The 18,696-nt window shown below is 34.3% G+C and overlaps 1 protein-coding gene across 1 annotated transcript in view; it reads right to left on the bottom strand.

Moving 5' to 3' along the window:
* Positions 1–18,696, bottom strand: part of KCNC4_3 (Potassium voltage-gated channel sub C member 4) — a 55,040-nt gene that overhangs the window by 14,122 nt on the left and 22,222 nt on the right. Inside the window, exons 6-9 of the mRNA XM_035733741.2 lie at positions 13,460–13,664; positions 12,246–12,382; positions 7,891–8,182; positions 2,662–2,736 (exon numbers count right to left, since the gene is read on the bottom strand). Of these exons, the coding sequence (XP_035587743.2) occupies positions 2,662–2,736; positions 7,891–8,182; positions 12,246–12,382; positions 13,460–13,664 (709 nt within the window). The remainder of the gene's footprint in view (positions 1–2,661; positions 2,737–7,890; positions 8,183–12,245; positions 12,383–13,459; positions 13,665–18,696) is intronic.

The following is an 18,696-nucleotide window of genomic DNA, read 5'->3' as shown; positions in this document are numbered from 1 at the left end:
AATCTTGAGGGGACTGGTGCTCCCCGGCGGATTCGATCTGGTGTCACCCAGCTTCACAGTCAGAGACTTAACCACTGAGCTATCCGGGCCGCGACCGACCCCTGTAGGACTGAGATGTAATCACAATTGATTGATCATTGGGTGGCGATCAATGTCATGCGTATCTAGTCCTTATCTATGTTAAAGTTTCGAGAGGTGCCTTTGTGATAAGTCATTTGATTTGTTATGGATATCCAGATAGTAATCCTGCTCACTTAGGGGTTTGATAATTATGAATAAATAAATAAAAAAATCCACTCATACTGCTTTCTTAGTAACTTAAATGATATTTGCCCTATCACTGAGATTAGACATCTTATACTAGATTGGAAAAGACGATTCAACCGATAAGGATATAAGTCATCATCGATTGACATGATAATAGGTTGTATACTAATCACCATCTATAGCTAATCTTTGTTTACCTCGGAATGAACAACTCGTTGATGTAAGTGAAGGAGTGCAGAGGAACTTTATCAGCATATGGAATTAATCCATACACAGAGATATATCTAATTTGAGTCATGCTGATAGGGGTAGGATTATACTCAAATATATCCAACTGTAATTGTTTTTACTTTCTAGATAGAATGGTCAATTTTTACTTTGAAGATTACCACACTCATTTGTTTCAAATTTGTGATTATGTAGATTTACAGTTTAAATTATTATTTCTGGTTACCCTCCAGCTGAAGAGGAAATAAGGAAAAGATGGTGGAAATGGATATGAAATACATTACGCAAATTATCAAACTGCATCATGAAGCAAGCCCTAAGTTGGAATCCTGAAGGGAAGAGGAAAGGAGGGATGCCAAAGAACACATTAAGTCGGGAAATAAAAACAGATATGAAAAGGATGAATAACAAGAAGAAATAAGTGGAAAGGAGTGTTTTGGACAGGGTTGGATGGAGAGTGCTGGTGAGCGGTCTATGTTACTCCATGAGCAGTAACTGGCGTAAGTAAGCACATTTACAGTGATTGTTAGATCAGTTGGATAAATTCCGTTTTTCATTAGTGACATTTTAGTTAACAATTATCTGACTTTTCGTACTTAACATAAAGAACTGATCTTAATTAAGTCACCATTAGAAATCCAGAAAGCTTGGAACAGCTAAATTGTCCTACTACGAAAGTCCCTAGAAGTGGAGGTCCACAACTCCACCGGGGATCGATCCAATATGTGAGACCAGATCACTACAAAACTTCTATTCTAGTCAATTAGATCATTATTATAATAACAGCTGATAAGATAAAACAATGTAGCTATTCTACAAAACGGAAAGACCATTTGTTGATCAATTTCTCTATTACCATTAGTACAACTTAAAATTATTTCTAGAAGGAAGTGAATGACATGCATATTTTGACAATACAATGAAATTAAAGAATCCGATCATCTAGTTAAACAAGATACAAAATTCCATGAAAAAATCATCATTATTACATTTAGTGTTCATGATTATGAAGAGGAGGGGTGAAGATTGCTGAATCTTATTGAAATCGCTAAAGGACGTAAGTTAGATAACTATTAAAAAGCAGTTCATGATCTGAATAACATTAAGTAGTCATCCTAAACCCTAAGGTTCAAGCTTGTTGGGTGTGAGACTATTTACCTATTGAAGACAATGAAAGTTAGTTGCACAGCGTGGCGAACTGATTGAAGTTAGATTTATAAACAAGTGGATATCGACTCCGTGGTCTGAGTGTGAACTGAAGGTTCTGTGTTAGGACTTAAGTGAGTTACTAGTTACTAGGACTAAATAGTTATCAAGTGCTTCCTAATTTTCAATGATTGTCAAACGTAGGCTAATTTAAGATCTCAATAACACTTAGCATTATTTAATATAAGCAAGTAGGTATCAAAATGTTCGCTGGTTAACCTACATAGGTATAAACTGCTTGTAGTTGTATTCATATCATTGATATAGTGGCACTATTAATGTTAGTGGTTGGATAACTGAACGTTGAAATCATTAGTTAGTGGTGCATGTTGACATTTTAATTAACTGTATTTTCGAATTTTTTTTAATGAGCAGTCTAATTAACATTATGTTTTAATAACTTTCAAATGAAGAACTGGTTTCAAATGGACTATCATTGAATACCGAGAAGTGTTGGACAGCAGTTATTATCTTAGTATAAGAATCTTCACCAGTGTGCATTCACAACCGTGCATCTGAGACTCGAATTCAAGATCATCAGTATTGCATGTTAACACTTAACCTCTAGATCGTTGAGGCCACATCCAGTGGTGTTAATATCACACCAGGACTCGAATCGATTATCATCCTCTTCAAAACACCCAACATCATGTTTACACTCATCCGTCACTTTAACACAAAAAATTCAATCACCCCCACCTTACAGAGGAAACATATTAATACTTCGATTAATCAATTGATTTTTAATTCACAAGGCATCAGGTATGAATTTCGGAATAAACTACTCCAATTCTTGATAGTCAAGTATATAGTAACAATAGACGTTACACAAAAACAGTAAAACTAAAACTCTGTTGCATAAACTACTCTTTAGTAAACTGAGCTACAAACTGAACTGTAAAAATAAATTGTATTCTCATTGAGATAAACGTAAACAAGTAGAATTTGTAATAGACTTACTAATTTCTTCACCATCCAATGATAGAAGATCTTTTGGACTTCGTTGTAATAGAGATGGATTAATTTTATTTGAACCTAATGGAAAAAGTGGAATCAAAAGAAAATTGAATAGAAATATTCATTTCCAAATGATAATAAATAGTCATTTGTATAGGAGAGTGAGGAGAAAGACAGTATATCAGTACAATTTCGATCAAATAAAATTCATACTTCATTGAAACAGCTATACAAGGTTTCCTGAATTTTATGGATGGTCTAAGATCATTTTGTCATCTAAATTATGGAAATCCACGTTCAGCTTTGTAGAACAGATGAATTTTGACTAATAGTGGAATCTAAAAAGCATTTCATCCCGTTCGGGACTCATCAGTTGACTGTATTTGCATTCAATTGTTGATATTCATACTAAGTTTTAAACTTGTTATCTTTCAAGTTATAGTCTTAATACCTTATCAAGTGATCTATTTAGTCCAGATAGCCACTAGCTTGTGAACTCAATTCACTTTACAGTTGATACAGCATGCATATATGGCAAGGAAGACCGCTAGAAATTCCGTCATGAATGTCAACAATGAGGTAATTCCCAATTTTAAAATACAACTCATCAAGCGAATAAGAACGTTCACTATAAAATGAAATGAACAACTATGGTATAGATCTTTGAACAGCTAAGCTAGATCTAATGAATAAAAGTTTAATTTTTGAGTAGAATCATATACAACTCATTTGAAGCCATTACTGATAATGATTACAAATTCATTGTTATAAATTTTTAAATATTGTTGATGAGTTTCCCTAATAACTGCGAAGTAGATCTTTTAAGCTTATGAAGTTGTTGATTGAAATTGTCTATGACATATTTAAGACTGAACTTCTCAAATCTCATCTTTCCATTGTGAGATAACAGCATTGGCATAGATTCTGGCTATCAGAATGAAACATTTTACTGTTGTCACACTCCTGTTCAATGAGCATTATGATTTTTTTCTTAGATCTTAAGTTCGTGCTTTTAGTCTTACCGTACACACAGCACCGTCACAATCATTTATCGTCCCAATATTTAAGAAAGGGTCAAAATCATCCTGTGACAACCATAGAGGGATTAGTTTAACTAATATAGCATCTAAAATACTAGCCTCGATAATTGTCACACCTCATTAGCACAACAAGATGAACACCGGATTCATAGAAGTAGTTAATTCAGTGGTGATAATGTATCAAAGAAAGACTGTATATAAGGATATAGGGAGAAAGAATTAGTTCGTACAAAAAAGGTATTAAGTGTTACTTGGTAAAAATGTGTCCAAATTTCAAACTCCATATGAACACACATTATCTCACTACACAAGTCTAATTTGTATCACCATAACACACGTGAGAATGTAGATACGTAGATAAACGATGCTTTGTCAGGAATTTGTGCTTACAGTACAAACACTTTCAAAACACAATAATGCCTCAGTCAGTCATCTACAACGTGGGACCAGGTATATATATGCATCAGTCCAAATTGCCATACCTCATTAGCACAACAAGATGAACACCAAATTCATAGAAGTAGTTACTTCAATGGTAACAAAAAAAACTTCATATAAGGATATGATATAGGGAGAAAGTTTAAGCGAAGATAAACAGGGTATACACCTATTTTAATGTGATTGATTCTAAGCCATATCACCTAGAATCTCCAACCACTGGTTACATAATAGTCACACAGATCTCAATTAAGTGTATGGCATACACATTTTAAAGAAGTTTATCAAATCTAACCTACTTAATATTACCTTCCATAATATGGTTTACATGATGAAGAGAACAAAATATAAACTACATATAATGATCAGATGTCGTCATTTAGTGCTTTAAATTCATACATAATCTCTAAGGGACAATTTCGTTCATCCAAATTTTCTTTATCTAATTAAAAAATTCATAGTTTTTGTTTAATTTTATTGTCTCCGAGTGAATGAGGTTGTGTTTATTTTTCTTTTAATAATGGAGAAAAACGGGCACACAAAAAAAACTATTACTGTCTAGAGATAAGAAATACAAATCAGATTGGTGTAGGAGACAAAATATTCATTCTTACCATTATTATTATTATTATTATTATTATTATTATTATGATCATTATTACCACTATTATCATTATTATTATTACTATTACCACTACTACTACCATTACCACTATTATTGTTCCCATTATTATCGTTACTATTACTGTTATTACTACTACCACTACCACTATTATTATTGCCATTATTATTATTATTATCATTATTAGTTTAAAGCTTATACCAGCTCATACATACTACATAGGAACAAGCAAACAGGTAGACATAGTGCTTACATCACTCGTTTTCATGTTTCTAACATACATTTAAAAAAAAAGTAAACGGGTACAATATTAAGAAAAAAAGGATGGATGGAATCATTTAATTGCTGCTTTAGTCCTTGAAATGTAACGAAATGAACATAAAATGTTTTATTAGTTTTTTTTATTAAAAACAACTAAAGCAACCCTTAGAAATAGAGATGTTGGAATGGAGGTTGATTTGAAAGGGAATCTTAAACAAATACATCAAGATAATCTGTTTCAATATGGAACTACTCGACAATGCTCATTCATGACACTCCAACAGGGAATCATACTGAGAACTCTTGACTTCTGGATAACTGAGCTAATATACAACAGTGTTAATGTCTAACTTCAATCGATCTACAACATTATATGATTATCTTCTATTGTCTCAGATGGAAAACTGACTCATACTCTACAATATTGAACTCCACCAACCACAGCTTCTTACTTCGAAGATCATCTCATTCTTACAAAAAACGCGAGTTATTTCTAATAATACGAATGACTGTGAAGTTATGAAAACTTTTAAGAGAAATATTGAAATTCAAAATAAATAGGCTGTTTAGACGAATAGACTAGGAAAGCGTTTTTTTACATAGACAGCGGCGATTTTCTAAATGTGGTTTTGACTATTTCCGCTTAACAACATCATATACATTAAATTACAAAGAGGTTGACTAGTACCATCATCACGTTGATCAAGTTCAACAGGCTATCTATATAAAAGATGGTTAAGATATTCAAGCTTATATAATAATCTAATCCAACTGTGTTAATGTCTGACTTCAATCCATCTACGACATCACGTGACCATTTTCTACTGTCTGAAGTAGAAAACTGCTTCACACTCAACATTATTGAACTTCACTAATCATAGATTCTCACTAGAGCTACGGAAATATCCTTTTAAATCTAGTCACTTTTGAGCATATGATATTTGTTAGTGTTTGGGTTTTATAGATTGTTGAAGTTCATTTAAATCATGAACTGATCTAAGTTATACAATCATTGAAAACCAGGAAGCATTGAAAGAGTGTTTTATCCCTGTATAGGATTTCTTAGATGGGTTAGTGATTTCAATGAAACTCAACAGCCTTCACTATACCATAATGACATATCAAGTTGTGTTATAATAATAATAATTAGCAAAAGAATCCTGCAACTAGATTTCCTGTTATCTGGGACTCGTTCGAAAAGGTATACTTAGAATCTAAATGAAATTGAATTCTTAATCTGCATCAACTACCTCCAACGACTTAACATTTTACAATAATATAAACAATGTTAAGTCACCTAGACTAGAGTTTGCATTCCAATATGGTCTACAGAATTCCAAGAACCAGTCAGTACTAATTGATCAATGCAATTGTTTTAATTCTACAGGAGGTTCTTAGCTACCTTAATACTTAATTAGTAAATTTGTAAACCATGAAATAAGAACCCACAAGACCAAAGGTACGCCGGTTCAAAACTTTGGTGAACCATGGTTTTCGGACAACTATCTCCAACCATCCAACATCGAAACATATAGCACAGAATATTGAGTCAATTAGACTAGCGTCCATATTTTAACTTGATCGATACAGTTCCATCATTACTTAAGAAACTAGGTGAACATACCACCGTTAACAACTTAGCAATCAATTAATCGTAGGTAATTTCAACTCTTATCACTTTTCAAATCTATTATGAATCATTATGTTGTAATCATTTGATAGTTACACATTCTCTCTCACTCACCCACTCACTCTTTTGGTATCCTACTATGACATAACAATTGTTCACACCTTTTTTGTGATAAGAGTAATGATTTGATGATAATAGTCTACAGTATGAAATACATTATGACACTATGTTAACGACAGTTAACTGAATTATGTTTTGTGATAACAGAATTTAAAATTATCACTAACAAACGATATGGATATCTTATCAAGTATAGATTTAATGGTTAAGCTAGATCATCATGAAAAACCTGGAAGCATTAGACGGCTGTTTCGTTCTATTGTGGGACTCCTCAGCGGTGCTCGCCCACGATCCCGCCTCCGCAAGATTCGGATTTAAGTCATTATTATCATATTATATATATATATATTAAAATATCTCCCTATCTCTTTACATATTTCTCATATCTCTATCATTTTATTCATAACTATCTCTAACATCATTTCATTTCATTTGAACCCTCTAATCACCTTTAATTATTGTGTAACCATACTATTTTACTTCATTTAATTTATAATCCATCATTAACTTATTGATTGTTTTTTATTTATTTGGACACATTATACTATTCATATTACGTAATCCAGTTTTATAATCTTTCTATTACATCATCATGTTTATTCATTGTTTATAGGTCATGATGGAATGATTTTAATAAAATCTTGTGAAAGAGATCCTTTCGTTGAAAGTTATGTTTTTTTATAAAGGTATTGAATTTACAAGTCGATCTAAGCTAGACCAACATTGAAAACGTGAAAGCACTAGATGACTGTTTCGATCTGGTATGAAGCTCCACAGTAGTTCATACAGGAACTTAGGTCTCACGAGCGAACTCTTAACCTCTAGACCATTGAGCCGGCATTCAACGTTGTTAATGTCTAACCTCAATTGACCTTCATTCACTGTCTTCAGTGGATAACTGTATCACATCTGATATGGACTGAACCTCAATGATGGTTACAGTTTTTTACTAGAACTCCCGGAGTTTCATCTTGAACCTAATCACTAGTGAGCGCATGATAATGAGAATATGCTAAAATCACACAAATGAAAACTGAACAATAAGAAATCAACATAAAAACGCATTGAACTACAACATTCACTCAGTAGTATACAGTGAATGAAAACACTAAAATACTTACCATCAAATTCAGGTGTTTTAAATGTAAATCTACTTGGAGTACTACCAAATCGACTGTTTAATGCTGATGATTTTGAACATGCATAAGTATTGCAAACACTTAAGCTAATATCATGACGTGTATCTGAACTAAGATTTGGTAAATGATGCCAAATTTGTTTTAAATTAGTTGAATTCGATTGTATATGTTGAATCACTGTAGAAGTTGTATCAATTTTATCATCTTCCAAATTAAATACACGTTCATGAAGTACTGGAGAACGTGGAACAATCGAACTACCAACACTAGATTCCTTTGAACAAAAACACAATTTTTAAAAACAAAAAGTGATTTAGAAATGAATCTTTTTCTCAAATAATGATTCAAAAATAATTCTCCTTTGAAATGGTAGAGAAAATTTGAAACTCAGACAGCTGTCGAATTCTCTGAGTTAAGTGGTTGTACCTCAAAGCCGACTTCATGTATAGAAGTGAGCATTCTGGTTATTCTACAATTATCACATCAGTTCATCATTCCGAAGGCTTTGTTTATGATTAGTTGCCTTACATTACCTTTGTAATTATGTTGATTGTCATTGGCAATTGATCTCTGGATTTATAATTCATTGATCTTGTCCGTATACATTTGTAGATTGTGCTTATATTGATGTATCTGTTAATCACTAAATGATTTAAATATTATTCATTCAGGCTCGCTTTTTTTTTACATGAACTATGCTCTGAAGATGTTGTCCAGAATGATAAAGAAAACTTTGCAATTAAACTATCTAACTTAGAGTTCACTTGATGTTGTTCTTACTTGTATCTATCCATTGAATAATATGACAATGATCATCATTCAATAATCAACGGTTATTTATTGGACAATCAATGTTAATTAATTTTCTATACAAACCTACTTATTATTGATAATATTGTCGGGATAAATAGTCGTTAATTCACTAATTAGTTTGTTCTTTCATACAAACAAATAAAAAACATGTTCACATTTATCCCATGTAAATGAAGCCACAGGGAAAAAAACAAGGGAAGAGAAGAAGAAGAAGAGGGATATTTTCAAAAGGTGAAAACATACAGTTGACAAACTATTCTCTGTTGTTGTTGTTGTTCTTTTTTCTTTCTGTTATCATTTAGCATGATTAGGATAAGAGATGATGACCTATTGACTCACTCATACATACACATACATACAATCACATATGAATTTACGGTATCCAACTGACTGAGTGTATCTAATCATGAAATAAATAAATAAACGATACACAATGGATTATAGTGAATCTTCAAATCAATGAAAGTCATAAAGTCACAACAACAACAACAACTTTTGGAAAGTGACTATACAAACAGTAAAGAATTCGGAGGATAGAAAAACGTAGAAGATTAGGGAAGAACTGAAAAAAGACAATAATAATGATAAATAGAAAGTGTCTCCTTTCATAATGTACCCAACAGAAATTACTAGTCATAGGTCAGTTAATTAGTCAGATATAATAATGATAGAAAATTTATCAAGAACATGAGAAACGACAATCAGTAGGAAATTTAAACAGATGTGATGTATGAATGAAATGGAATAATTTGTCCATACAATTAGTACTACTACTATTACCATTACTATTACTATTACTATTACTATTACTACTACTACTACTACTACTACTAATAATAATAATAATAATAATAATAATAATATGTTCATCAGTGTAATGAAAACATATTGGGTAGATAAAGATAAGAGCTGATAAGACATGAACATAACAATGAATTGATTGACAATGTGCTTATAGACCTGGGAAATGTAATGAAATAAGTTTAAATATACCTGAACAATCACTTATAAACATAGGCATAGTTAATAGTATAGGGCAGCGAAGATTGATGAGTTTTGTTGAAAACTTATGCCGATCTAAGTTAGACAACTACTGAAAACCAGGAAGCACTGAATGACCATCTCGCCATAGTATGGCACTCCTCAGTATTTCTCATCGACAACTCCATCATCATGGGTCGTGGATGTGTACAACTGAGAAATCGCATACTAGGACAAAACGGACGTCCAATTGTTCCAGGTTTTCAATCATTGTCCAATGTTAATCCGTTCGTGATTTCAATATCCACAGTTGTTATTTACTACTCACCAAATGGTACATACAGTCTGCCAAGGAGTTATGAAAAATTTCTAATACCTCAAAAATTATTCAAGTATATGTTGACGATGTTGTCTAAAGTGATAATCAATGGTTCATGATGAAACCATTCAACTCAGATGGGAAAACAATTCTGGAGTTGAGAACTCTTGACATTCATTGAATTTTTGCATCAAGTTTAACGTCATAATTACTATAAGTTACGTCTGTTGGAATAATTAGGTGACATACTAAAATGGCTTTTCGTCAAATTCAAAATATTCGATACAAATGTCGAGACAGTTCTATCATGCGAAGCTGAAAATTGAAGAACTACTACAACCACCAAAAGTTACAGTTATATAATATACCCTTGTGGGCCAGGGTAATTTTACATTGATTTTCAGGAGAACCAGACACCATCCGGACTTTCACGTAAAAACCCAAACAGTACAGCTCAACCCCGTTTAGCAGGGGAACCAGACACCGTACAGGCTTTAACGCTACAATCTGAATAGTACAGCTCAATCCTGTGGCGCAACCACACAGGTACCAAGCACCCTGGTGGACCATTCGCACCATTCATATACACACTCACATCACATGTATAGTTATTCCGATCAATGATCGCGTGAATCAATTATGCACAGCACGAACAGGTCAAATTTGACTTATTCCGCTTACACGACAGTCAAACTCATTAATGTTAGCAATGGCGACATGCCTTACAATGTCCCAATGACAATGGCCCTCGGGAACACTGAAAAGCAACCACCAGTATGAATGAAATCGGTTAACCAGCAAACCAACTTTTTGCATGAACAGTCAGCAAAACTTACCAAAGCAATGCCGAACCGTCCACAATAACAATGGCGAACCTCCAGCCTCATATGAGACCTTCAGCTCTATATAGCCATATAGTTTATGCTGCACACAACACATGTATAGGGTAGTAAGCGAAATAGCCCAGCCTAAAGCGTCAGGGCTTAAATAACGCTTAAAACCCACTGTCTGATATCGGAATACTATAATTAGACCACCAAGATCATTTTTATCGCATTTGCGAAATTTTCATTTTTCCGACTTTTCAGACCCTGAGTTAGGGGTAGTATCCCTACAACCACCAAAAAGTGTACGTATATTTGTAAACATTTATTTACGCTGGATACTACAGAGCCGTTGACCAGACAGCATTATCAACAACCTGCTGTGAGAGAGAACAAACCAACTTCCAGCTGAAGAGTAAATTAGCAAAAGAAGCTGGTGGTGGATAGGATGCACACTGTGGAAATCAACAAACTTCATACCAAAAAGCAAGCCTTAACTTGGGATCCTCAAGGCAAAAGGGAGAGAGATAGACCAAAGAATATGTGCCTCCGTAAATTAAATACAGAATAAGTAGTGCCATGTAATGACTGGAAAGGAAAGCACAATTCCAAGTTTGTTGTAAATCCCTGATTGGCGGCCTATGCTCCAAGAAAGGCAACAGACTCACGTAAATGATGACTATGCTATAGTGGAGTATACTGTGCTTATAACATAGCATCCGATAGCAAACAGAAGATCATATGAAGGTAGGAGACTCCCAATTGAGCAATGGCTTAGTCGTGAACGTAGTCGAATGTCAACCAACAGATGACAGAATTTAAACTTGATCTGTTTGAGAATTACAGTAGTCGTGAAAGTATGAGTTGTAAAAACAGAGTGGACAAGTATAAATAGAGAAATATTGGAATTCAAGATCTAGATGAATAAAAAGAGTGAATATGTTTTCACCGTTTTGAATAATTCTGAGTCATATCACTCAAAGTCTTCAGCTGTTGATCACGGTTATCACGCGAACATCAATCAGTTAGATCGCTTCTGTTTACATGACTCGGGTCAATAGTCAGTGAGAGAGTAATTTAAGTAAACGGTTCATAAGAAATCACTGATTTAGATGAATATAAATATTATGAAGGGTAAGATGGTGGTTGGAGGCACTTAACAAGAAACCTTGGGTCTAGGTTTCGTGCTACTTGGCACTTGTCAGCAGGGTGTACAAGTAATCTTGATGGAAACGACGCTCTCTGATGGATTAAATCACGTGTCATTCAGCTTCACAGTCAGAGACGTTACCGCTGAGCTATCGGGGCCGCGACCCGGACATCATTCAACATTCATTTGAAATTTATGTAATATAAAAACGATTAGAAAATGAACACAAAATTGACAAATAAAAACTAACTGTATTCGCTGATATTTCACTTATAGTAACAGTGACATTCTTTAATGGTGCACGGGAATTAGTTGTCCAATGCAATAGATAGTAATCAGCAAATTCTGTTGAATTCGAGGATAAAATTTTCGGAGGTGCTGGAGCAACTGTAACAGACATAATCAAATAGTGAAAATTAAAGTTGAACTGATTTAAGCACAAGAATTATTTCGGATAAAAAAGTTGATGACTATAAAGAAAGAAAGAGACTATACAGGGAACGAGAAAGTTAGTTTTATCAGGTCTACATTAGTGCTGGTGAACATGACATTTGTCACTTTTCAGTGGCTGATCAACTGTAAATACATCTCATTTCAACAGAAGGTCAGTCGTAGTGCGAAGTGATAGTTGGTAACGTCTTCGACAGCCAAGACGGAGTGACACGGGATCTAGTCCGTTAGAGAGCATCAGTCCTCTAAAGTTCAAAGACCCACCATGTCCCTTAGTAACAAGAAATCTAAATCAACCATAGTTTCCTGTCGACTACTTCCGACCATCTAACAGAGTGAAACTTTAGATTTATCACGAAAGTAAATAATTTTAAAGGCTCATGTTGTCACTTATCACAAATAACGTCGTGCCTCGGGTTGTAGCCCACTCTTTTTGTTTTAAAGATGGAAAGATCATTCTACGGTTGTAATAACTGTTAAGAATACAATCATAATCTTTGACTCCTTGTTGGTAGATTGAAGGATGCTATTAAAGAATTACCGAATCCCTTTTTATTTTTTAATTAATAATCATCATTACTTATGTGAGGGGGGAAATACTTTCATATCTCTGAAACGTTCCATACCTTTTGGCTTAAGGGTTTAGTTTACAAATTGGTGGTGGAACGTCGGAAGATGAAATTCCAAGTTTGCCGTTATGTCTGTACGCAGTTCTTTTTTTCGAGATCTGGGAACATATGAGATGTACTAAAGTGTACCAACCTCTAGGTGAACGCTTTGTAACAACCATCTCTTTCTGAAGTTCTGGATATCTTCAAAATCTTTGGTAAAACATAAGGGAATAGTGTCATTTTAAAGTGTACGGGCTGATCAATCACCACGTCAGTGTATATAAAGGTCTTGTATGTATATGGCTACTAGTTATATTTACAAATATTTGATTTTCGAATTGAAGTTATGCTTATATATACTAATCAGTGATTAAAAACAAAATAGACACAAAAAATCTCTTACCAGTCACTTCTAACTTTTGATTTACACTGCCTAAACTGTTATTTGCTTTGCACATATACTCATGTAAATGTTGTGATGTAATCTGATTCAATACAACACGATATGCCCATGTTCCGCCTTGAGGTTTATTGGATAACATATGTGCATCACCAACTGGTAGATCATTGCAGGTCAGTGTAGGAGTTGGATAACCTGTTACCAGAATCTAGTATGAGAATAGAAGAAAACAGAATTCTTTTAAGTAATATATATATATCAGCACCATGATGATTTAGTATAGTATGGAGAGGTTTATGGATCAAAGTTCTATTAGAAGTGTATGCCAACTAGCAGCTTTTATGTACTATTAAGATAGATAGACTTAATTTCCAACTTCAAACGTGTTGGTCCATTTGTGAATGTCAAAGTAACCGAAACACATTATCTAGCTAGACAGCTAACTACAAATGAATGGCTGGAATTTATTGATATTCATGTGTCAGCTGGATTGTATAGAAAGCAGTCAGAATGATTGGCAAAAGAATTGATGCACTAATCATCAAGTGAAAGGTAGTGTTGTTTACTTACTGTGATCAGGAAATATTCTGACATAAACCGTTTCGGCGTGTAATCGAATATCTAAAGTGATTCAATCCGCACATCATTTCATGCAGTATATTTCTTAAGTTCATTTCTTATTTTCAAGATATATACTTTGATATTACAAACCACGTTACTAAAATATTCTTATTTATCTGATCATGATTCTCTCCATTTTATTCCATATTTTTCTTCTGGCGGTACCGATATAAAATGTTATAATGTTATTCAGTCTTGATTAGTACATCTGGGACAAAGACTGAACCACATCAATACGTGATGCTCCAGAGATAGAAGATTTGTGTATCATGAACTACTGCAGGTGTGTAAGTAGAGAACGAGTTAATCCTCCACTCTGATAATACAGGTGAGATGGATTATCAGAAAAGGGGTGTATTGTGCAAATAAAAATGAAATGAAGAACTGAAGAAAGATTTTCACCCTTTGTTCTCTGACTGGATTATATCTAGGGAGGTACATTAGGTCTGGTTTCTATGTACGAACCATGGAGCGTGTAGACTCCTATAGATTTTATATACACATGCAACGTACATTTGTGACCGAGCGTATCTGTGCCTATAAGGGTCCATCGGAGTGCATGTGTCTCTGACGTGTGCGTTCTGTATATACATGTATCACATACTTGCGTCTACACTACGTCACATACTAGTGTAGCCGTTTTAGTTATCAACACGTTTGGGTAGTAAAAAAAGTCTTGAATGTGGTAGGCAAAACCGTACAAGCATAGACACTAAACGTGTCCATCTACATTACATAAAGTAAAGTTGAATAGAAGTCCCTCATTACAAACGAAATATATCGAAGTAAATTGTAAACTTTTCTGTTTACTTCACTTTTTTTCAGTGCTCCAGTCTCGCACGTTTACACAAAACTATTTTCATATCACGAAAAACAAAATGGCTTTCTTATTTATTTGGTGAACAGCACATTGATCGAACATATTTGTATGGATGGGTTTGTTTGCTGGTGGGCGGCTTATGCTCCTCCACGAGGGGTAACAGGCTTAAGTAAGTAAGTTTGTTTAGTCCTTATATTCATGTATTACATTGTTGTACATTTTAAAAGTTGAAATATCAAACAAATGTCTATCGACTAAACTGATAATTATCGGGTTTTTTTAAAACAAAGGCCTATAAAGGACCATATGGATGTTTTGTTTTGAATCCCTGAAATCATTGTTCGTTTAGAATTATTTTGTTTTTTTTAACAAACATAAACAGATCATGAAATTCTTGGCATACAAAATGTCTGAAATAAATAATAAACACTTCTGCTCTCATTTTACGACGCTACAACTTTAATCAAATACTATAGTAATCAGCATAGGATTGTGAAGATTATTAATTTTTTGATTAAGATCATGAATCGATTGATGTTAGACCACCACTGAGAATCTGGAAACACTGGACGGCCGTTTCGCCCTAGTACGGGACTCCTCAGCAACGGGCATCCACGATCCCACATTACGAGATTCGAACCCAGTGCTATCAGTCTCGCGCACGAACGCCTAATCTCTAAACCACTGAGTTGACCGTTATCCAACGGTGATAATGTCTAGCCTCAACCAAACCACGAAACAGACACTAGTGACTAGCTTCGTGAGGGGATTCTCAGAGGTTTAGTGAGAAGCCGTGACCAGAGGAGCTAATCCGTGTCGAGTAGAGACAGGTGTCTACCTTAGTACAATGGGAGATGGTCACGCAATTTCGTAGGTCGGTTGAGGTTAGACATTAACACGGTTGGATGCCGATCCAGCGGTTTAAAAGTTAAGCATTCGCTCGTAAGATCGAAGGTTCTGCGTTCGAGTTCCGCTTGTGAGATCGTAGATGAGCACTTATGAGAGGTCCCATACGATGAGTAAACCGTCATTCAGTGCCTCTAAATTTTCAGTGGTAGTCTAGTTAGGATTGATCCATGATTTCATATGTAAAAGTTAATAACTGTTTATGATGACGTAACCAACGGGAATATTGGACTAACCGTTCTTTTTATTTAACATTGAACGCCGATCATAGAAATATGTACAACCCATAGATAAATAGAAAGGGATAGAGAGAGAAAGTGTGTGTGTGTGTGAACTCGAAATTAACCTACTAAGAAGTTAATTCTCGACCTTTTGACCTTTAGTTACATAAATATTTATCTAATACTTAAATGTATGATCTTCATCAATAGGGCAATTGTGATTAGACCCAAATCTAATTTGTTCGGTTTAAAATACACAGGAAATGAGTCAGTTAGATGAGATCATAACTAAAAACTAATTGAAGTCGATTACAAATAGTTTAGTTGATTTGTAACCCGAACCAAATACCGAGGAACAAAATTGTACCATAAATAAGTTTCAAATCAAGGATTTATCATTACAAGTTAGTTAATTGCTAACAGAAAAGGCTCATCATTATCTATTGCAAACTAATTGTTACTTAGTAAGAGGTAATCGAATAATGGCCCTAGATCTAAGTTTTGTATTGTAAGGCATTTCTCAACTTAATCCATTTACAATCATAGGGGAAATAATGTTAAATGTTGGATTGGAACCTTAGTCAAATAATGTTGAGGTAGAATTTTGTACCAAATGAACATATCAGACAACTTAAACTGGTCAACAAGATTCAATCTTTTTTAAAGACGAGTCTGTAAAGGGTTGGTCAGTAATCAATTAATGTATATACATATCGTGACAGTTGTATTCTACGGAAATGATGACAGCCTGATATGATAAATGTCGATCGATGGTAACATTCATCAATTCCACATATTCAATCGATGACTTTGATGCAAGATAAGCGTATGAACTGAAATTCGAAGACTCTTTTGTACGTGATTTGTTTAAAGTTTTGCCAACTGTCAACAGTTTTAGATAGAGATAAGACAACAGTTATGACCTCACAGTGAGCGAGTAGTGATTAATAATATCATATATCTCAAGTACTTCTTAGAACTGACCGAATTCTATCAAATAAGCTGGCAGTGTGACCGCTAATCTAAGTGATTCAACATTTTGTTCATGTGATAGTTGAAGGCAGTTAACAGGAAAACCTGAGCTCAGGTTTTGGTGTTATTTGAAACTCGTCACCAAGACCTACATGCAATCCTCAAGGAAATGATACATTGTGACTGATTCAAGAAATTAATCGTATGATGTCTATGACCACTCTAGTGGCTTAACAATTTGTCACCAACAAATACAATGAAAAGTCATTTGTTTCACTTTTCATAACCCAAAGGGGTATACCAAATATTTAGATATAAATAAATGTAAGAGTTGGAAATGATTTCGATGAGGAAAATAAATCACACCGGTTGAAAATTTCCACAGGATTAGTTGAAGTTAGACATTAACAACGTTGCATACCGGCTTAGTGGTCTGAAGACTAAGGGTTCGCGCGCGAAATTGATAGGTCCTAAGTTCGAATCTCATCGGGCGGAATCGTGGATGGTCACTGCTGTGTATTCACACAGTATGACGAAACGGCCGTCCAGTGCTTCCAGGTTTTTCATGGTGGTCTAGCTTCAATTGACTGGTGAATTCAATTATTAAATTACTACAATCTTCACAAAACAACTCTGATCACACAGGGTAATAAAATGCTAAATATTCACAAGCCCTCTGGGGCTACAGCCGGTCCCAAGCCCATATAAAGGGGGGTAGACTTGGGGTTAGCGACCGCATCCCGTAGAAAACCAACTCGCTAAAACAACGCTAACCAGAAGTTTCTATTGTAGTTGATACTAGTACCTAGTCATCGATTGTCGTTTTTGCATTTCTCCACTAGTTCAAACACTACTGATAGTATAATGGCTGCTAATTAGGTATGGTAACTTGGATCGATGCATATTTGTGCCTGATCCTACATTGCAGATGACTGACTGATAATCATTGAGATAAAACATTGTAATGATGTTGACTTTTTTCAAACATCGGGATCAGTTGATGTAACAGTAAACTGTAGTTAACACTAAAAGTAGTTATGTGCTAGTTTGAGACTTCAGCATAGAACACTCACTATCCTATCGGAGGTCGAACTCAGGACTTTCATGTCAAATGGCTTGTACTATATCTTCAGTCGGCCTAAGATGATTTGTCTAACGTTAATCAATTTCAAAAACTACAGGCAATGACTATCTTATTATTAATTATAAGCGTGATTATATGATGGTTCACGAGCTGCATATTATAACGAAAAAAGTTGACCAACGATGCCTGTAATGCCTTAAATGATGTCAGTTGACAATGAAACAGTAATTGAAACAGTAATTTCTGTGATCTTTAAGATAAAAAAATTCTTTACGGAGATAAACAAAAAAAGGATAAATGATCACAATTGTAAAAAGGAAAGATAATCATGAAAATAATTAAGGTCATCGTCAGGACAAAGGAATGAATGACCGAATGAGTTAATAAATAATGTTAGAAGGAAGTGAAGGTAACAGTTGGATGATATTAATAATAATGATAATAATAATTTCTAGGGAATGAAAGAGAAATCGATTATTATTATTTCGACGCTTCATGAAACAAGATGATAGATACAACATTATAAGTATGAGAGATTTGTAGTGATTATAACATTTTCACATTTGAAGGCACAAACTGAGGAGTCTCATACTAGGACGAAACAGCCATTCAATAG

Source organism: Schistosoma haematobium, chromosome 7 (assembly GCF_000699445.3).
Source record: "Schistosoma haematobium chromosome 7, whole genome shotgun sequence".
NCBI lineage: Eukaryota > Metazoa > Platyhelminthes > Trematoda > Strigeidida > Schistosomatidae > Schistosoma > Schistosoma haematobium.
Note: the sequence above shows the minus strand (reverse complement) of the source record. Positions and strands in the feature narration are given on the sequence as shown.